This window comes from Ptychodera flava, chromosome 9 (assembly GCF_041260155.1).
Source record: "Ptychodera flava strain L36383 chromosome 9, AS_Pfla_20210202, whole genome shotgun sequence".
In the NCBI taxonomy this organism is placed as follows: Eukaryota; Metazoa; Hemichordata; class Enteropneusta; family Ptychoderidae; genus Ptychodera; species Ptychodera flava.
Genome location: NC_091936.1, coordinates 21271921 through 21293070, shown reverse-complemented (window position 1 = coordinate 21293070; position 21150 = coordinate 21271921). Strand labels below are relative to the sequence as shown.

Genomic DNA, 21150 nt, shown 5'->3' with positions numbered 1-21150 from the left:
CTACATGTACTTACATCACTGCATTCTATCGTGATTATGAAAATTGCATGTGACCGGGAACTGTGTTCATTCATATTGGTTGACCTGTGAAGTGATGAAAAAAGAGAAGAACATGGCTAAGTCTTTGTTCAGTGATGATTCAAAGTAGCCTCTTATGTTTGTGCTGTTTGTCCAAACATGAAGTTCCTCATGGAAGTCAGGTGTTTTGTGCTATATACAGATATTGAGGTGAAATTCTCTTTACATCTAAATATTGTATCAATGCAATCTTTCAATTTTGAAACACATGAGATACCCAAAATTAGCCATGGCCAGCATTGTCATCAATTGACTACCATGGTCAGGTCCAACCCTATTGTTTTCAATGCTTAGTGTGGACCTGTTCACTGTAAACTTGGGTTGAACAGGATGAAGGATGGGATCACCATGTCCTCATGACTTCAAGTACCTATTGCTGCTCTTACAATTGTCACTTACAGTAATCAACTGTGACCACGATGGCAGCACCACCTTTCAGTTGTATTTACTGATAAGACATCTGTAAAATTCAAAATGAGTCTTCATCCCCTCCCCTGCAATTCACAGTGTTACATAAACCTATTCAAAGGGGTAAATGGAAGTCAGATTTGTAGTCCATTCCAACCAACTAATGATAGCATAATCACTTCAAACTTGGCATGCTAAGATCATGCATCTGCAGCAATAGATAGAAATTTAGAGTGTGAAGAATACATACCCAACAGATCTGTTCTGATTGCCAACATTCATAACATGTTCAATTTCCTTGACACTTTTTGTGACAAATGAAGACAAATCCTGCAAAGATGAAAAGCAACATCTTGTCAGTGTCCAGTGAATCTCTGTTTGGTGTCAACCAAATCAATGTTGACAGTATAATACTATCATGATGGTTTTTATCACCCTCTTCATCCAATATCCCATGAAAATTTCTGAAGCCTCATCTGACTCAACCAAAATGCAGCTGGAAGACTTCAAATGAGATGAAGTATGTGGAAACATAATCAAAACCACTGTTACTCAGAACAAATATCAAATTATGTACAAAGTATTAGAAAATCTTTCCCAACCCTAAATGCCATTGTTGAAATAGCTTTACAAGATAATTACGCAATGCGTGCCTTGGGCTCTTGCCTACATCATGGTGTACACATAATTGCATTGGTACAAAAAATCTCTTGTTTTATTATGTCACTGTGAATATCCAAGTTGAGGGATACATCTTTTGTTAACTTAGAAGACCTTTCAATTAACAATGCCATTATATTAGCTGTATAGATATCAATTTCCCTATTTTTATATATATTTTGAATATCATTTTTTCCCGTTTTGTCGGCAAGTTAGACCGAGAAAAGAACAAATTAATACCATCAGATTTTAGTCATCAGGAGCAGACGAGACAATCACATTTGACAGTTTGGTTGCAAAACTCCCTAAGTTATCAATTTACACATTGTTGTGCCTATCCATAGGAATGTACATGACCACCTAGGTTGCCAGAAACTTTACAGCAGCTGCCATGACCTATTTGTCACATTGGTCTGGAGTGATAGAGCCTTAGTCAAAGACAAAGCAAGGAGGAAAAATTTCAATATATTGAATGTGTTGTTGGGAAATCAAATGATTAATTATTAGGTGATTTTTCCTTAAACTCGTGAATTTATTAATTAGATCATGCTCAAATGCTCCTTTTTCAATCCTAATGCTACTTTTTTGGCACTACCTCCATTTTTATAGGCTAATTTCCCGAATATAGGATTAATTTTTTTTCAATGATGAAATGAAAATTACTGTCATTTGCATATTCTATGTTATGCAAACTAGCTAACTCTTCCACTGATGTCTTTATAGAACAATGACTTGCAGTCATTTTTAGATTTAACAAGAATAAAATTTTTTTGTCAATTTCAAGAAATATACCGGTACACTTGTAAATTTATCTGCTGTCCCAAACAGACCAACACAAAATATATCTGGGAAGAAAATGGTCAATTTTATATGGCTACACATGAATTACCTAGATATGACATGAAAATTTCATCCCCTAGTCCTTCTCAAGGGGACTCCATTTGATTGAAAATAAAATGGGGCTGACTTGATATTTACCTTAAGCATAATGGTTTGAAATGAATCAACTGACAAATTATAATCACAGATTTTATTGGCTGTTATTAAATGCAAATAAATTATTGATGGAGATAAGTGTAATGAAGTGATATTTCACGCTGGGCTAAAAATAACCATTCTTCCCACAGTATGACATGAAACCACGGACACTGCAGTATTCAAACAAAGTACGTTTATTGCAATTCGCATGAGAACAATCTCAACACCAGCTTATAATATAGGAGACACACAGGGCTATTCATTTGCATATCAAAGAACTGAACCCTATCTTGGCCTTGGGCTGTGTGCTATCTATAAAATACTACCATGCAATACCAGCATCACTGGGATAGAATGCATCTTGCATCATGACTTCAAGCTGGCTTATTACTGAGACTAGGAAATAACTCGAAGTGCCTTGTATTGTCTGAGGCAGTATGCCTGTAGAAGTGCCATATGAAATCTTAGACTGTTCTCACATCACAGTAATCTATCAGATAATGTAGAATTAATGACCACTCACTTCCATTATACAAATTAAAGAAATTAAAAATAATTAATTACCATCCTTAAAAAGCAATTATTTTGTCCTGTATTATACTGTTATGGATAGGATTTGTGACAAAATTAGATTAAGGCAATACTGTCAACATGATAATTACGTCATATTTATTGAATAGTACTGTAAACTTAAATAAAATGTGTGATTTATTACAGTATATGCAAATTTCAATGCCAGAAAATGTTTCAAGGTCAAAAGGTCTTTCTCAGAATACAGGGTGACATCATATGCATATTACAATTATGAATAATAGATGAAGGTTAGGAGGTCAGTTGCATGTGACAGCCACCATCGGCGCATAAAGGCATGCACCTGCAAGGATCTAAAGATATTTTGGTTTTGAGAAATTTCACATTATCAGCCTGGTGCAAATGACAATCACCAGTCACATTCTATGCTTTCTCTGTAGAAAAGCATAGTAACTGTGATAAAGGAAGCGACTTCCGTGAAATTATTCTCACCTTGACATAAACCCCTGTGTCTGGTCTCTCTTTCAATTCCAGTCGTTTCTTCTGATCCTTGGAAAGCAGATCCCGGATTTCCTCCTGGTAGATCTCCAGGTACGACGCCCTCACCAAAAACTGCTGGTTTTCCGACCGCGAAATGTGTGTAAATATGTGATCAAAAGAATTTGGAATGACTCCTCGGAGTTCTGGATCAGACCGGACACCTGCAAGAAATAATGTTAAAACAGGCATGATGCTTGGCCTCTTACACTAAGGGTATAGTGTCTTTCATGCTGACAAACTACTATGGGCAAACATTAAAATATGAATGATATGACTACAAGCGATCAAAATTATTTCATCTGACAGTCTCTGGTAAAACATTCAAAACATTTCTAATATTTTTAGTCTCACATACCTTCCATGGTGAAGGTTTTACCAGTTCCAGTCTGGCCGTAGGCAAAAATGGTACCATTGAAGCCTTCTAGTACAGAGTCCACTAAAACACGGAATGTTTCATCGTACAGTCCTTGTTGCTTTGAGCTGAGTTAGAGACAGGATTGGAGAAAAGAGAAAGACTTTGTCAAGGAAATGTTGGTGATTTGTAAAACTTGTGCAAGTATTCTAAATTCTCAGTGTGAGTCATTGCAATAATCTGAATCTTTTCACTCCTGTATTTATGGTTAATCCTATGATGTATTGTGAATGGGATGAATATCCCTCACAGATTACAGAATATTTCAGCAGTAATTTGATAATGAGATAATGTAAATACCTTTCCCCATGGCAACGTTAAGGAGCTGTTAATAATTAAAACATGCGCATGGTAAACGTAACTTTTGTATTTAGGGGGGAGGGGGTTTGGTTGTATTTCGATTACCGTGTGCAAAAATCGCACTACTAGTTTTCCTATCACAACATCTCACTACAAGTTTTTCTGTATCGCAAAATATCGTGCTACTTCAGTGTTTTTGCTAAGGGCGGTAAGTAGGTAAATGTAACCGGGGTTCCCCAGTCATTTTACCTGGGTTCTGTTAGGGGACAGAAGAAATGTTACCTGGGTTCCCAAACCATTTTCCAATGTTCCCAAACCTTAGCAAAAACACTGTACTTTGTTTGGTGTGTACCAGGCCAGTACCCTACCAGCGCTACACCAGCATTCTTTTGACATACATGTGATTTAATGCACGAGTAAAATAACGTAACAATTGTTTTGGATACACTGTTTCATTTCATTCTATTGGTTGCTTCATTGTTCAGTTGGCGCTGAGCAGAGATTGATTTTAGGGGGGTGGGGGGGGCAGTAGCGTATGCGTGATTTCATAGTGACATAATTACCGATTGCTGGATGCAGATACAGAATGAGGCTTGGTTGAATTTTTGCACTTAGTTTTGTTTACTGTGCGCATGTTTTAATTATCCACGGTACCTAAGTAATACACTGGGGGAGAGCATATGTAACCTAGATCATAGTAAGATATTTATATATCTCATTACCAAATCCACCCTGACAAAATTCACATCAGATACAAATATGAGAGTTCTATAAGAGAGTCAACTTAAAAACTGAATCACAAGGAACCAAATTACAAAACTGGGAAGTTTGCCCAGAGCTACTGTAGGTGCAAAGCTCCACTATACAATTTAATTTTACAAGCAGGCATAAAAAGATGAAGACAGTTACTGTAATTTAAGGGTGATCGAGTCACTTGCTACGTCATCATAGCTGCAAACAATAGAACGCACACTCTACGACGCGTGCATCCATTGTGTGGGACCGTGCTCACTGTAAAAATTACACTGGGGTCCGTGAGTTTTGATGGAAACCTATCTTCATACAACTTATTGTCAGAGCTTTTAGCATGAAAGCGGACGTTGTTAGTGATGATTGAATGATCATTATACTATCTTCGAGTTGTAAGTTTTAAATGTTTGAATGTATGTATTTAAAAATCCCAATAAAATAATTTGAAAAGGACATATTTCTCATCAAATTGTGATTTTTCCCATTTCACATATGGGGAGGGGGTGATGTTAAGCGATGTAGCATTGTAAATAGGCTGGTGACCCCATATTTTTATTTGATGCATATAATGTGCAATATCTGAACAATAATTTATGTGAAAATAAACAAATTTTTGGATTGGAAATCTAAATAATTCTACAAAGTACGGATAAGGCGTGGTCATTACTTTTAAGTTTGCAACAGCTTTAACTGTTGTTTTGGAAGGCCTGAGAAGTGATAATTTAAATTCTTATGCACATTTTCAGCGGAAAAATAGCTAAAACTTTCATTTATTATTCAATGTGGTTCACATGTAAATAAAACAAGTGCAGCATTTCAAGAAAGGAACTGAAAGTAAATATATCGGGTTGGGCAACGCTTACGGGAGATTCATAATTTCTGTCATTCGAATGGGATAAAGTGGGTGTATTTCAAATCCTTCTAGCTGCCAAATTAATCTGGTGACATATTGATTTTTCTGTTGTAATCTCATCCTCACATGTAAGTCTTACTGTTAGAGAAAAATAACGAAAATTGTTGGTAAAAAATTTAGTGGCTTGATCACCCTTAATACACACTATATTACAGCATATGAACTAATAATTTTCAAATATATGGTACTAACAATTCTCTGATATTGTAAATTACACCATATTACAGCATATTAACTCATAATTTTCTCTCAAAAATATGATATCAGTAATTCTATGATATTGTAAATTACAATTGTTGATGTAAATGTCACAGTGACAAGCAGTAACTACCACACTGGCTACATTGTAAAGCTGAAAAAAATCAGCTTTACATTTCTCTTTGACATCAATCACACGTAACGATTTTAATGTTCTTTATCTACAGATTCCTGTTAAAAAATTACGCCTTTAGGTCCCAGTGGACGCATCTGTCTGAATCAAAGATTATCTTTGTAACATTAACAATTGAAGTACATTTTCAACTATCATTTATTTTTTTTACTTAATGCCTGACAGCAAACTATGGGCGCTTCTGAGTAATACAACACACATTAAGAGAGACCAATGGAAGTGCTCATTTATATAAATCAGGCTCACGTTAATGAACAGAGTTAACTCCAAGAGCTAACATCCTTATTTCATTTGTGTCTTGAGACAGTGTTTGAGTAATTTGGAGATGAGTTAATGCAGTGCCTAAATATAGCTACACTGAATATGAAGCAAACATTTGTAATATCCCTTATCAGCAACTGTCAGTGTCTTATTGAAAGATGTAATGACATTCCAGATATGCTATTCAAATTGATACACACTGTGGAAAATTCACAGTGCTAGGTTCAGGATTGGGTTTAATGTGACCTACATAAGACAAAACCTGTATTTCTGAAATCAACAGCAGCATATAAAATCATAAATTCTGAAGAAAATTCATGACAAGACAATCATGTATGCTATAAATGTTGTCTTATGCCAGTGGGATGGTGGCAGTGGATTTTTGTGATTCCGTATGAAAGGTCTTTCTAAAATTATCCAGCACGTCATTAAGATTTTGAGTTGAACAGAGCCGGTAAAGTGTCTTGAGTAAATGAGAACAAAACTTGAGTTACACATACCATGTAGGAACAGACAGGCACACTGATATATGTGTCATGTTAACCTATTTGTCTATGACACACCAATACATGTGTGTTGTGTTAACCTATTTGTCAATGACTCACTCATTCACACTAGGGCACTTCATTTTGTATCACCGACACAAAATCTGTAGGTCTAATAGATTTTTCTAAGGTTTCACATTTTTGAATATCACACGCAAAATGAAAACTCCATACAGTTTGTATTGTTTTGGTTTTTTTTATTTTTAGCCCTTCACTCAAAGACGCCAAGCATTTTCTGTAATCAAAGTTCATCAAAGTTATTCATGATTAAATTTTAAACATTGGAATATTTTGAAATTTATTACATGTGTAATGTGCAGCAAATCTGTTTCCAAAGAAGTTAGAAGTTCAAGATTTTCAACTGGAACCAATACAGTGGCATTTCCCAGCCCTGTCAATGGCAGAGAAGCTTGCAAGCTTGAAATGCATGATCAAGCAATTCATGATTCCCCTTTGACCTTTCACCTTGGTTTCTATTTCCTACGGCAGATCTCACCATGCTATTATGGACAAGCCTTTAACCCTTACTTCCCTTTGCTGAGGTCACAAACTTTGCCATAGAAAGCTATGAATTTTACCAAAATTCAGGGCATGCATAGATTGGAGTAAATCTTCAAGTAAAGAGGTTACTAAAGAAAAGTGAAGTGATAGTTCTATATTTATATGGTCAATACTTTTAATTTTGATGTACAGCATTGCTTTTAAAATAAGATAAAAATTAAAATTAAAACAATAAAAAGCGTCTCCTAGTTAGCATCTATGAAGATACAGCAGCAATGTTAATTCAAGTCAGAATTGTAATTTCACCTGAGTCATGGCTACAAAGTAAGAATGACACTTTCTAAATTGACTACAGGATCAAGAGAAACGATACAATTGTGAAGTTTGCTGTAACAATATACTCTACACAACACTTACTTCCAGTCATAGACAGCATCAAATGTGAACTGCCGAGGTGCTTCGCCATGGCTTGCTTTGGGATTCGATATCGTTATCACGCCTTTCTTGACGTCCATATCCACAACCCTGTCGTGTCCCGCCGCCACTTCCTTCTCGTTCATGGGTCGGCATCGCACTACCACCTTCACTGATTCAGCCTTTTTAGACTGCAATGGCAATCAACAATGAATTGGCATCATTTGGGGAGTGTAAAATTGAGTATATAGCTATGGTTGTATCTAGAGGGAAAGATTCAGCAGCTGTGTGCGCGTGCTCTGGCGCTCCACGACCTGTGTGACTCTACATGGTGTAGGGTTGGAGGTTGCAGAGTACTAGAGCACCGGCATATATATATCTTTCATTCTATAGTTGTACACAGTGTGCAGGTTTCTGTGTTTCAATATTTTGGATAAATATCAACACTCTACCTTGCACAAATCAAGAGTGTCCTCTGACCTCATTTCTAAATTCTTTGAGTCAATGTTGGAATTTCTAGGAATTTCTTAGCATCAGCACAAACCAGTACATGTAATCCGTAAAATTTCTTTGCATCACCAGTACATGTATTGCATATAGTTTCTTTGCGTCAGCACTACACCAGCATTGTGTAAAATGTACAATTTTAATGATTTTGTTGGCAATTTTGCTAAACTTGTGCACACACGGCATTGCTAAATGAAATTACAAAATGTGTCAAAATGAAAAGTGTGCTAAATAATGGATAATGGAAAACTGGTAATGGAAATAATGGAAAATGGAAAATCCATGGTATTTCAAAAGAGTGATACCTGTTCTCTATGAACAATCAGAACATGACTGAAAAGACAACATATTGTAATATTTGGGAATGAAAAAGCAAAATGTCATCTAACCAAAATTGCCTTTTCTTCCATAAATTATCATTATTCTTAAAACTATTATTATCTACAAAAGAAGATAGACATAAATAAGAATAAAAATTTCTCTGTGCAGTGTGCCCTGAAAGCCAATATTGAATACGACACACCGAAATGCAAAAAAATTGCCAGTGACGCAAACAAATTTGGTTCACATATAAAGATGTAGAGCTGATGAAAAGAATTCCACAATTCCTGAAATTGATGCCGATTTTCAAGAAATGTTTGTTAGATGGCATACTGTAAATGTGTATCACTCATGTATGAAGTTTTTCAATGGTAGGACACTTGAATTAGTATTGTAGAACACTGTCTGGCTATTTAAATGAAAAATGTTGGGGAAAAACAGCATGAGCAACAGTTCACGCAATATAAATTCCTGGGAAATATCTCTGAAAGTTTAAAACCCGCCGACTCATTAAAATAAATGAAAACCAGCATCTGAAAGGCTGCACTTCCAAGTCACTGGCACTGGATCAAGTGTCATCCCAAAATAGAACAAATGACAGCTTCACATCTTGAGCAGACAGCAATCATATTGACTTGTACAAAACAGAAACCTTTTGCATACTGTGCTTTGAAAAAGTATGTGACTTGTGGCGACTTTTCTATTTTTACCAGGAAGCCAGAACTGAGTCTTTAGAAAAAATCGCACAAAGGCAAATGGTTAAGTTGTTGATTACATTCATTTCACAAAATAGAACATACTCTATACCAGTCTGAGCATATTGAAAACATACATCTACTGGCAAAGCATCAACCATATCATATGACATCATATTAAGGATGGCACATTTTTATCTGTCCTTCTGTGTTGCATGTATTTCAATAAAATGGTAAACTTACCATGGCTAGATGCTGTTGCCCACAAAATATTTATTTTCAAAAAATGGCAAGTCTGGAAGAAAAAGAAATTTGAATGATGAGGGAAAGTATTGGGGTGAGTGAAACACTTGAATTTACAACATTGGCAACTTTGCTTGAAGTTCTAAATTTGCATTTTAAACAACTGTCAAGAAACCAGTGTGACTTCACATTTATTGCATTCAACTTAATAAATGTAAAATTGGTTTCTTGAGTCACGCTTGAAAAGAGATATCTACTGTTGCACGGTCCTAGCAAAGCTAGGGGGGGGGGGGGACAAACGAGACAGTAAGGTTGTATATTTCAAAACTCAGAGACTGACAAATTTATTATGTTATAACTTTGCTGTTCATTACTGGATGGAGTCTGGCTGTCTGCGAATAAATTTGCCTATTAAAAGAAACATCTGCTAGATTAAATTCAATGACGGCATTGGTTTTACATGAAATTTAATTTATACAGTACATTACGACATAAGACCTCGAGAAAGCTTGTGTTCATATAACATCCCAGTTGTTCAGTATTCTTGATGGAAACAGGCTGGCAAGGTGACAGATCGTGTCAACATATATTTTAGAGTCACACTTTGACATATTCCAGCGACATTTTCCATTGATCGTGGCGGTGAACCTTACATGTAATGGTACAGTTAAAGTCGTCGATCGACTGATGGTTCCGAACAGCATCATTTTCCGTGCCGGTAACGTACGTATACACAGCAGCGCAGAGCACGGTGTTATTGTACGAGGCATTACCGATCCATTTAGTCACCGACAGATCACCGGCCTTGTTTCTAGTGAATGTGAGGTGATGTTTCCACCGCTCTTGGCACTTACCTGAAAAATTACCAATGTTACTTTCTCTGAAATGCCCCTTTCTACTACCAATTACGACAGAGCTTCATGAAGTTGCGCATTTTCGCAGAATAACAACAGCAACATTGAATTTGTACTGTACTGCCTGTCACTTTCTCACCGACCCGGCCATATTGTTGAAATATGTGGCGCATGCGTGTTCATGCACGACGGCTTAACGCCGTCTAAGTATAGAGGGCGTACACAGGTTCTTACACTACAGAACGAATCCATCACTGTCTGTTCTCTGTATACCGTGTTGGATATATATATACATACATACATATATACATACATACATACATATGTATATATATATATATATATATATATATATATATATATATATATATGCTAGATAGGGTATATGAATGGTATCTCAGAATTGTTCAAACTTAACAGATTATCTGCATATCTGTTATTTTAAAATACATGTACTGAAATGTCAGCCCAGCTTAAGTTAAATTAGGGCAAGTGAAAGTATAATTGTTCTAGAAAATGTCAAACGTGTACAGCAAACACAAATCTGAAAATTGAAACATCAAAATCATGAACTCCAAAGACACTGCTTTTAAAATATGCATGGGGAAGTCAGAAAAGTCTAGTCGGATGGAGTACCGTCTGTCACATGTAAAAAGTGAAAATCTTTGGCGAACTTTTGAGGAAAAGATCAAAAGATTGCCATGAGAACTTTCAGATAAACGAGAAATGGTGATGCAATGTGAGAAAAATCATGCAGTTGACAATGGTGGTATTGCCGTTATAGTCAACATGCAGGAATGACAGTCCTAAAACATCATTTGATTTGAAACTGAGTTATAACAGTGAATTGTCGGTATAGTAATATTATCAAAATTTCAAAGCATTTACATCATAGACAGTAGAAAAACTCTCTACTGTCTATGTTTACATGTAGCAAATTGCCTCTATGTTAATTTGTAGATGATTTAATAAGCCAATGGATTTGAAGATCTGAGAATGAAGTACAGTGGATAGTGACACTGACGTAACATCTTGAATATGTTGCATGTTCGGTTTGGTCAACTATTTCAATTCTTATGCAATTTATCGTTTTCTCTTATATTTTTAAGTTATTTATTATTTTTATTTATTCGCATTTTTGTCGGTTATTTTTTACTATTTATTACTCATTTGTCTGTTTTGTTTGATTGGTTTGTTTATTTGTTTGTTTTTTGCTTGTTTCGTAGTTAATTGCTTGTTTTGGTTTGTATTTTTGTTTGTTTGTTTGTTTGTTTAGTTATCCTGACATGCCTGTGGTGTGTCATGAACGCTTATGTGCTGTGCGCCCCCTAGAGGCATGTGGAAAGTTGGTAGAATTTCCCTCGCTTATACTTAGCATCCATTAAAACTAGGCTAAGGCAAGTGTGTAATTGAAGAAATCTTAATTAAAAGATATTCCGTAATATTGCCATCAAAATTTCAATTCGCAAAATTAGGGTCAAGTTGTCGAATCCGAAACCCAATTTGAATATAAAGATAGCCTAAGTTCGGTTACCTTTGCCCAAAGAAACCGTGACCGTGAGTGGAGAAAGATCAGAATAGAGAAGCCCGCGCCATACAGAATGGAAAAACCGACTACTGATTCCGACTTTAAAAAAATACCACATCGGAGGTCAAGAGATCATTGTAGAATAAGGCTTGGACACCAGTTTGTACGATGGGAGAATTTGAAGGCAATACTCGGAATGAGTACACATCGTGATATGGCACAAATATTACTCGACAGGTATGTCATATTTACGAAAGATGCGAAGCTGTACACAATGTATATTGTGATGATACACAATGTATATGAGATTGCACAGCAATATCACCGTGTAGTATCAGTTGTTGTCCGTCAACATCTTTGTGTCTGCATAGAGAACCAAGTTCGGCTCGGGTAAGCCTAGTTTGGGAATAAAAGAAGCAAGAAATGAAGAAACCAATCATAGCATCAGATTCACATTCAGGCGAGCCGTGGTACCTCGCCAAGGCTTCTTTCCATTCAGTTTTCTCTGCATAGACCGGATTTGAAACTGCTCCTCTTCGCATGCTGTTTTTTTAAAGTCAGTATAGTACATACTACAAGAAATGACAATGTTAAAAAGTATTGTCTCAAATTAAGGCCAAACCCATGGTTTCAACATGAAAATCCATACTGACATAATACCATTAAGAAGTTAGGTAAGTTTGTCTGTGTGTGTAGGCTGAAATGAGAGTTGCAAGTTGTGTGTATGTGCAGTGAAATATATGTCACATAATGTGATGACGAATCTTGGTTTCATGAACACAGCTATGAGAGCCAACAAGACACTGGAATGACAAACTCTTCCCAGACAGCACCAGCAACAGAAGATAAAGGAGATGAACAAACACAATCTAAAAGGAGGGAAAGGTAAATGGCTGTATGCCTATAAAATGTTGATATGAATGACAATTGTATAATTTGCTGCGAAAAAAACAAATTGAATCAGACAAAGAAAGCCAAATTTCAGGGAACAAAGTGACTATGTTACATTATGGGCATCTTGACATGTCACTACAGACTGAGAGGTACATTATAATACTTTCATCATTTTCATATCTGAAATACTATAATCATCATACTTTAAATAATAAGCTTTATTGGATTTCTCCTGCTATTAGCAGATGCAATGCATAAATTATACATTTCTGGAATTCTGGAATGTACTAAGGCACGATATCAAATTTTATAACTACTCTGCTCTCTGTCCCTGGGATTACTTACAGAATGAGAAGACTGGCTGTTTATTCCGGCTTGAAAAGAAAGCAAAACACGACTTCAAGGGATCATGGAAGAATAAGAATTGGAGACCAGTTTAAACGATGGCAGGACTTGAAAACCCAGCTTGGAGATCCTTTGCATCCCGATATGGCACGGCAATTACTGGACAGGTAGATGATTAGTACTTCAGTCTACAGTACATGCATCGCTGCATGCATGTGAAAGAGTGGGGCAGCTTTTAGGCCGAGCCTTACTCCAAGTCTGTGTTTATATAAGACTAGTGTTTGGCAGACATGAGTCTGTGACGAACCAAAATGTGGACAATACTTAAGTGCTGACCTCTGACCTTCTTTCTCCTGTAGTATATGTAGAACTTTACTGTTAGAATTAGACCCCATTTGCATTGGTCAGTTACAGATCTTGGTTTGCTCCAAAATGTTGACCTTTGACTTGCTTTCCACTGGCTCATAGCGTCCGCAGTATATGTCAGACAACTGCTTTAGACTTGTGATTTTGTTGAGATATACCCTCAAATTAGCCCTTTCATTTCTAACTTCCTTTCACTCACTTGCTACAGTCATGAGTAATATCAAATATCAAATGGTAGATTAAGAAGAAATGCCAGAAGACTTTCAGTGGAAATATTGATAGGAGATAAAGTCTTTCAAAGGAAATAATTGCAAGAAGGCTTGTTTGTTGTGGACTGATGAAAATTATTGCGCAGCTTTTTTGTTGGGGACTGATTTTTCTTGTAAAAATTTGTGGATTTTTAAAAATGTTTGTACATAGCATTTTTGCAAGAGGACATACAGACTTCACTGGAGGGTGCCATGCCCCTGTAACCCTATTCAGGGAGTATTGTCTAAGAATTATTAGTTTTGTTAACAACTTTGATGACATTCCGTGGATATCTGTGTAATGTCAATTGAAAATTTGTCTGTCGTTTTAGGTTGCAATGAGTGTTGCATATTGCGTGCATGTGAAGTGGCATTTATGTCCTGACCAATCGCAATGAGTGTTGCATATTGCGTGTATGTGAAGTGGCATTTATGTCGTGACCAATCTTGTATTCATACACACAGCTATGACAATCATGGAGATACTGGAACGGCTGATTCTTCCCAGACTGCAACAGTGACAGGAGACATTGGTGATAAAGGACCAGAATCTGAAAGGACATTTATGAGAAGGTAAACATAACATCGGTTGTAGCCATGCGCATGTAAAATGTAGCTCTGAAAGACCGTTGTTCATTTTGATGCATCAAGGAAAATTACATCAAACAAAGTTAGGCAAATTACAAGTAGGGAACAAAGAGACCATCATGCAGGGGTCGCACTAGCGCTCGCCACATTCGCAAAATGCGACAGAAAGTGCTGAGTGGCAAATAAAATGTCTTCCTTGTTCGCCACGCTCATGAAAGTGTGACGAACTGGCCTCAACTGAAAGACCCTGGTCAAATTCACGGTGGACAATGCGATACTATCAGGTGATGAAATCAATGTGACTATACTCTCGCTCTCAGCGCCACGTCAGTTTACAATACCCGACAGTTGTTGCGTACTATGCGTTCTGTCCAGCTTAGGTACGCATTGCCGAACTCAGCAAGCCATAAAGCTTTTTCTTACCCTTTGAACCCAGTTTAGTACCATATAAGGACTAAAATAATGACATCATCCACCCTAACAATAGAGAGTTCCAGTAATTTATGCGAACTTTCCGAGAAGGGGTCAGTGGTTTACGTGAATATTTAATCAGGTCGGCTGCCCCGCTGCCGTGCACTCAACGAGAGTCGAGAGACCTTATGATAGCTTTTCCGCAACTCAGACACAGAAGACAATTATATCATGTACAGCTATTGCTCTCTGAGTGATAGAAACGGTAGATTTTACCACTTTTTCTATGGAAAAATGGAGCGATTTGCTAGCCAAGTTGATTGCGATTGAACGTAGCGTTGGATGGCAGCATGGCCATCATTGCGTGACGCTGAACGCTCCAGATGGTCCCCGTGGTTGAGGTTTTCTTTCAATGTGCATGATGAAGAAATTTGTAAGATTTTAGTTAAACTGAAGTGTATTTTGTTGATTTTCAAGCGACTTACAATCGATAAGCTCATGCAAACCGTTGATATCGTGGCCTTATCCAGCCTGTAGCGAGAGAGCCATGACGGTCGACCTAGTTTGTTTACAAATTTATGTGTTGTTACTGTTAACATCGTGACATATTTCCTACGTTGCGTCGCGTCTGACATGTGTCTGTTGCATCTCCACAAGGTGACTGGAAACCGTATTTTGTGAGTTCGAAGCAAATTGAAAACACTGTATTTTTTAATTGAAATAAACCGGGCATGAAACTTTTATCTCAATACTTTGTGGTTTCTTATGCTTGTCAAAATACGTGATCCAACTTTGAAAACAGATTGACTTTTAACACAGTATGACTACGAGACACGATTAAATCAAGGCAAGTTATCGAAAGCATGTGTTGTACATACGTGAATCAAACTAATGTCAGTTGGTCCAAACACCAAATTTAATCAATAAAAAAAATTAGTTAACTGTTTTTGTCTTCAGCTCTTCATTGAAACGATGGGGAAAGGAAGCCCTGTAATGTGTGTATGTGTTGCACAATACTGGTAGTTTACCTCTATTGGTTGTACTAATTGAATCATATGGGTTGCTAGGATTCCTTATCACATCACAGAAAATGAACTGCACCAGTCTTTTTAAAGAAGTGTAACAAGCAGTTGCCTTCAAAAAGTCCTTGTCTGAGAAGGGGGGGTGTAGGGATGGATTACATGTGAAGTCTATGGCACGTCAAACAAGATGAGACCTTAAAATATTTTTGTTTTGATTTTATTGTACAAAACTTTTGTGTGGCTAAAGAAAGTTGTGTGTGGCTAACAAATGTATGACCAATTCGCCACGCAAGGAATCTGTGGCTAACAACTTTGAAATCCTAGCGCTACCCCTGATCTTGTGACTTTATAATGCCATCCACGTCATGTCAACAGGCGATCTATCCTTTCCTGAATAACTGCACTAGATCTGTTGACACTTGCTGCATATGTTGATCATACAAAGGTTTGACAGTTCTTCTGTAATGAATAGGGGGTGATTTTTGGCTTTTATTGGCGCTCTAATTTTTTCATTACAAGAACCAATACTTAGGCATGCCTTGACAGTGTTGTGCCCTCTAATAAAAAAGATTTCAAGAAATTTTGAGTCAATTGAAAAATTTGTGAAATTTTCTTCTTGAGTCACAATGTATAATATTGTATTCAATTGAAAGTTTTCTTGAGTCACAGACAGTATTCTTGAGTAATGGGGCACCAAATAGGCTTACAGAGCACACTGCTAGACAAGTTTCTTGCAGATTAGTTGAATTTTGATGTTTCAAGAGTTAGTATATAACATACCTAATTCTCCAACTCGATAAAAGGACAACCCTATGCCATTCATATTGACGTTTTCTAGTTTACAAATCAATCCAATATTGGCATGAGTCAACAACAGGTCTTTAGTACCCTCATTTCTTTTTTCATGTGGCATAATATATTCAATTTGGTAACTTTCAAAGACAAAGTCCCAATTACAAGCGGGACTGTGTCATTGTCAATGACTTGTAATTTTTAGACAAGCTCAAGCAAACATTCTACCATTCGCACTGCTTGGCCTACCTCCTAACAGGCAGTGAACACGTGGTGTGACGATGTTGCGTGTGCATCACCTTTTGACATGACAACTCTTAGTGTAAACAAACAAAATGGCTGCCTCTCTCGTCTCTGTAGCATGATTGAATGTGATCAAAATTGGGTGAGATTTAAAGCAGTAAAAAGTTTTTGATTGGTAACAGTTGAAATAATATTGTACTATAAATTTCTTCCCATGTGACTATTTTTGAGCCCACATATTTTTTCCTATGGTGTTGACCTCAGCCATAACCAGGTCCTTTAGTTTGTGAATGAAGCCTGTTTACACAAATATTTCAATATCTATGCGCAAGGCGGAATAAAAGTAAAGCCTCAAAATTTAAGGTTTTTCCTATCATTTGAAAAATTCTGGGCATGGGTATATGATAAATCAGTTATTATCCAATATTGCCAGTTCCCCGTGTCACATCAGCTCTCATGTCATTTTTGCTGTGTAAGACACAAAATTTGTCTTGTGCCTGATGCAGCACAAATGACACTCATCCTGATATGACACTGGAATAGGCGATGTTTGGTAATAACCTCTAAATATACCGGTAGTCAATCTATTGTACAGTCTGTAAAACTGTTGAATCATGAACTGTATGTTAATTTCGTAAATCGCTTGTTCCAAAGAATTGTCATCAATTTGGATCATGTTGCCAGTAGATACCCACACACTCACTCAGAATTTTTTTTGTCAACAGCAGTGCAGATGGAGGACCTCAAGAGAATGCATTTCAGAAGATCATGGATGTGCTGGTACCTCAATTCATGGCAGAAGACGGTCGTAAAACTCACTACATGGATACCAAAGGTCTGACCAAGTCGGATTTGCATTCGTCTGAAGATCTGAAAGGAAAAGATGAAATGATGAATTTTGATGAACTTATTCAAAACGATACATCACAAAACAGCAAAGGTTTATTCCAATCCATGCAGGCTTATCTTATTTGCAAGGGGTGTAAAGTATCGTTTGTTAGTCACAGAAAGCTTCGCAAACACTTGATTCAGAATGATTTGGGAGAGAAGAACCGGGTTGTCTGCGAAGTGTGCAATCTTACCATGCGTTACATGTGCCAGTTTAGAGGTCATGACCCCGAACATGAGTGGAATGTCATGATGAAATGTGACACATGTGACTTCAAAACTGATACAAAGTACTTGCTTAGACATCATTATTTGAGGTCTCATGCCACAGATGCGGAGAAGTGCTTTGTGTGCCCGTGGGAGGACTGCGAAATGAAATATGCTGTTGAATACGATCTCAAAGCACATATTCGCGCGCACAAGAAGGATGTAGTGTGTCACATATGTGGTAAGGTACAGAACAAGCACTTTTTCAACCAGCATCTCCAGAGAGAGCATGGTGCAGCCAAAACTCCAAAAGGTGATAACACAATTTTGTGCGAGTTCTGTGGGAAGCAGTACTCTGCAAACAGTATGGGGAATTTCCGAAGCCACTTGCTAAAACACCAGCAAATAAAACCATTCAAGTGCCGGTACTGTGGGAAAAGATTCGTCGCCAACAATTTTCTTTTGAACCACGAGAGAATTCATACTGGTGAAAAGCCGTACAAGTGCAGCATGTGTGATGCAGCTTTTGCCAAAAGATCTCAACTTGTATCTCATGGACGAACCCACACTGGAGAAAAACCGTACAAATGCACCCTGTGTAGTTACGAAAGTTGTTGGAACATACAGTTGAAGCACCACATGAAGGCCCATGGTTCTGCCACTGAAGTTACGTGTGATATATGTAGTATCTCCTTTGTCAGCGACCAGTCTCTCAGAATCCATGAAAGAAAACAGCATTTCATTACAAAAAATATGTGATAGTGAACTTTTGTTAAGGTTGTTCGCAACTCTAAATTGAAAGACAAAAGGAAACTTTAAATTGTTCCCTTTTGAAATGTAAAAATGGTACCAGAGAAGCAAATTACCCAATATTTACGGACTCTTTGAACTTCTAAATGGCATGGCATGGAAAAATAAAATTTTTGATTTTTGAAAAACTAGGACTGTGAAATTTTTTCTTTCTCCAAGAGCATCGAAATGAGCTCCCACAAGCGGTAGTCAAAAAGCGTATTGTATTTCTTCTCTTCACAAGCATGTTTATAGGAAGAGGAATTCTGGCAAAATGACTCGGAACCATTCAAACAGTCATATTTGCAGCAGTACGGGGATCCTATTGTAGCTGGATTATTAAAAACAGATTCAGAATATATTCATTGTAATATCTGGAAAACAGTGTTACACATCATACACAAGTCCTTAGTATTTTTACATTTCAGGCACATGTCAATATTATATACTGGTCATCTGTCACATTGCAACTGTATTTGTGAATGTCTGTAACATGTTTTCTAGTAGCTGTCGTGCAAAGCCTTGCCTTGTTGTATTATCCCTGTACAGACACAGGGCTCGAAGATTTAACTTTTTTTGGTAGTCAAGTAGACAGCCTTTTTCTGAAAACTAGGAGTCCCAAAGAGATACCTAGTATCCCCTTTAATTTTACCCAAGATTGAAAGCTATTTTTCAATTGTTTGATTACTATTTCTGAACATCTTACAATCGAATAAATATCATACTCCAACATCATCTCTCACGTAGTTTGATTTTCATTTAGTCAGCCAGGCAACACAGTGACAGCGCATGAAAACACTTCCAGTCCCAAATGTTGTATAAAACCGTACCGTATCATGCTCAGTTTACAAAATAAAAAACAAATAAACACAAGAGAAAATGATACACTATACTGGATATCCTTTTGCTTTTACTGTCCTGAATGGCTAAAGAAAATTTAGCATGAATAAATAATATCTAATGATCAATTGATCATTATTGTTCAATTTTGTTCAAATTTGACTGGGTGAAGACACAATCACTGACTGTTGTATGACAAAGTCTGCTGGCCAGCACACCGCATTCAGCTGTATAGTGCAGTTTATTCTGTGACACTCAGTATGACACACTTAAAGAAGTGGTAGTCCTTTGGGACAACCATTCAAAGAATGAGAAGTCAAAAGCCATTTGTCAGAGGACCAGGGACTATCGTTAATTTCAAACCCTGAAACACCAAAGGTGTACCATGACAAACCCTATCAGTTTGACCAGAAAAAAATAATCGCGATTTTAAATAGTTGAATTATTAGCAAATTAACAAGGACATTGACATGTCATACATATTTTATAAAAAATCTGCACATGCGGTATTTTATTTATCAGGCATTTATTTGGTGTTGTTTGCCGTACTTGAAAATTTGACGATTAAGCAAAATGGCAGGCAGACATCCCTTGTGAGTTATTAGAAAGGGTGAGTATTCAGAGAGAGTGGTGGACACCTATATACTCCTCATAGCAAAGGTGGGTTATACAAAAAATAAACATCGTTTTTTATTGACATATGTGAACACAAATACAACTCTTATTGGTTCTTTATTGTATAAAGAAATTATAATACGTAACAAATAAAACACGCATAAACAAACAAGAAGGCAGAGTTTCTCCTGTTTTTAGAACTGCCTTTTATAGGGTAATTGGCTTCCGAATTTTCGATCGTCTATGTCTTTATTTTGTTTTCTCTTTTTTGGATGCTACAAATATGGAAGAAATAATGTTTGCAGTGAACCCCTTTGAAGGCAGTATACACTTGGTTTTGCGTACAATTCGCTTGGAGGGACAAAGTCATATCTTTTGACCTTTATTTCACTAATATTGTTGCAAACGAGCAGTTGCTGATGTTTGACTGATCGAAAGATGTGTAAGGGAGCCATCATTAATTAAGGCCGGGATGTCAGAGGAATCTCATTAGAAACTCCGAAATTTCGAGTAACCCCCTCCCCTTGCCAACCGTGATGTATTTGAGTGAACCCCTCTCTAACATATATTTTGATAGAACCCCCCCCCCTCCACTTAGAAAAGTTAAATTATCAATACATGTATTTATAAATTTAAAACAATACAGCAATTGTAAAGACCGTTCAAATCCTTAGTGGTGTACCGCGCCAGATTGTTATCTAGCATCTCTGTTATCTAATGACAGTTGAAAATGGTGAAACCAGTAAAATGAAATTAAAGTAACGATAAAATAAAGATATAAAAGCTCACCCTATAACTGGTGTCCAACCATATATGTTGTGGAATGTGGATGGGTATCATGACAGGGTTTTCACTAGGATATCTGACTGGGCAGAATTTAAAAGTACAAGTCGGAGAGCGAGAGGCTGAGGGGAAGTGTCAAAGGGGTGTCCCCTTTTTCTTGCGTGGAAAATTTTGAGAAATTGAATTTTTAATCGTTTTTAACTAAGTAAAACTCTCAAAAAAACCAAGGGGGAGAGAACGAGTTGGGAGAGGGTTTCCCCCCTCTCGTACCGAAATTTTGAGAAATTGA

General features: G+C 36.9%; 2 protein-coding genes and 1 long non-coding RNA gene across 4 annotated transcripts in view; 1 reads left to right on the top strand and 2 right to left on the bottom strand.

Annotated features, from left to right (window-relative positions):
- The window catches only part of LOC139140328 (kinesin-II 95 kDa subunit-like), a 28543-nt gene extending 18072 nt beyond the window's left edge, over positions 1 to 10471 (bottom strand). Inside the window, exons 1-7 of the mRNA XM_070709489.1 lie at positions 10303 to 10471; positions 9449 to 9500; positions 7686 to 7873; positions 3551 to 3675; positions 3148 to 3356; positions 737 to 816; positions 15 to 84 (exon numbers count right to left, since the gene is read on the bottom strand). Coding sequence (XP_070565590.1) covers positions 15 to 84; positions 737 to 816; positions 3148 to 3356; positions 3551 to 3675; positions 7686 to 7873; positions 9449 to 9451 — 675 coding nt within the window. The 5' untranslated portion in view covers positions 9452 to 9500; positions 10303 to 10471. The remainder of the gene's footprint in view (positions 1 to 14; positions 85 to 736; positions 817 to 3147; positions 3357 to 3550; positions 3676 to 7685; positions 7874 to 9448; positions 9501 to 10302) is intronic.
- A 1335-nt stretch (positions 10472 to 11806) lies between these two features.
- LOC139140326 (zinc finger protein 596-like) lies at positions 11807 to 19353 on the top strand. 2 transcript variants are annotated; one of them, XM_070709487.1, is made up of 5 exons: positions 11807 to 12067; positions 12614 to 12715; positions 13072 to 13236; positions 14149 to 14256; positions 17468 to 19353. In XM_070709487.1, exons 1-5 carry the CDS (start codon positions 11904 to 11906, stop codon positions 18591 to 18593), a joined length of 1665 nt encoding a protein of 554 aa, XP_070565588.1. In that variant the 5' UTR covers positions 11807 to 11903; the 3' UTR covers positions 18594 to 19353. The 2 variants fall into 2 exon arrangements, with proteins under 2 accessions (XP_070565588.1, XP_070565587.1); XM_070709486.1 differs by having other exon boundaries at positions 11808 to 12067; positions 17465 to 19353.
- On the bottom strand, positions 12925 to 17582 carry LOC139140327 (uncharacterized). Its single transcript, XR_011553978.1, has 2 exons — positions 17443 to 17582; positions 12925 to 14234 (listed from the first exon to the last, which is right to left on the bottom strand). It is a non-coding gene; the product is annotated as an uncharacterized lncRNA (long non-coding RNA).
- Positions 19354 to 21150: the final 1797 nt, after the last annotated feature.

Coding starts and splice junctions, on each gene's coding strand:
- LOC139140326 (XM_070709486.1), top strand. CDS start 11,904: ATGGAAAAACCGACTACTGATTCCGACTTTAAAAAAATACCACATCGG. Junction 12,068..12,613: donor GCACAAATATTACTCGACAG/GTATGTCATATT, acceptor TCATGAACACAG/CTATGAGAGCCAACAAGACA. Junction 14,257..17,464: donor GAAAGGACATTTATGAGAAG/GTAAACATAACA, acceptor TTTTGTCAACAG/CAGTGCAGATGGAGGACCTC.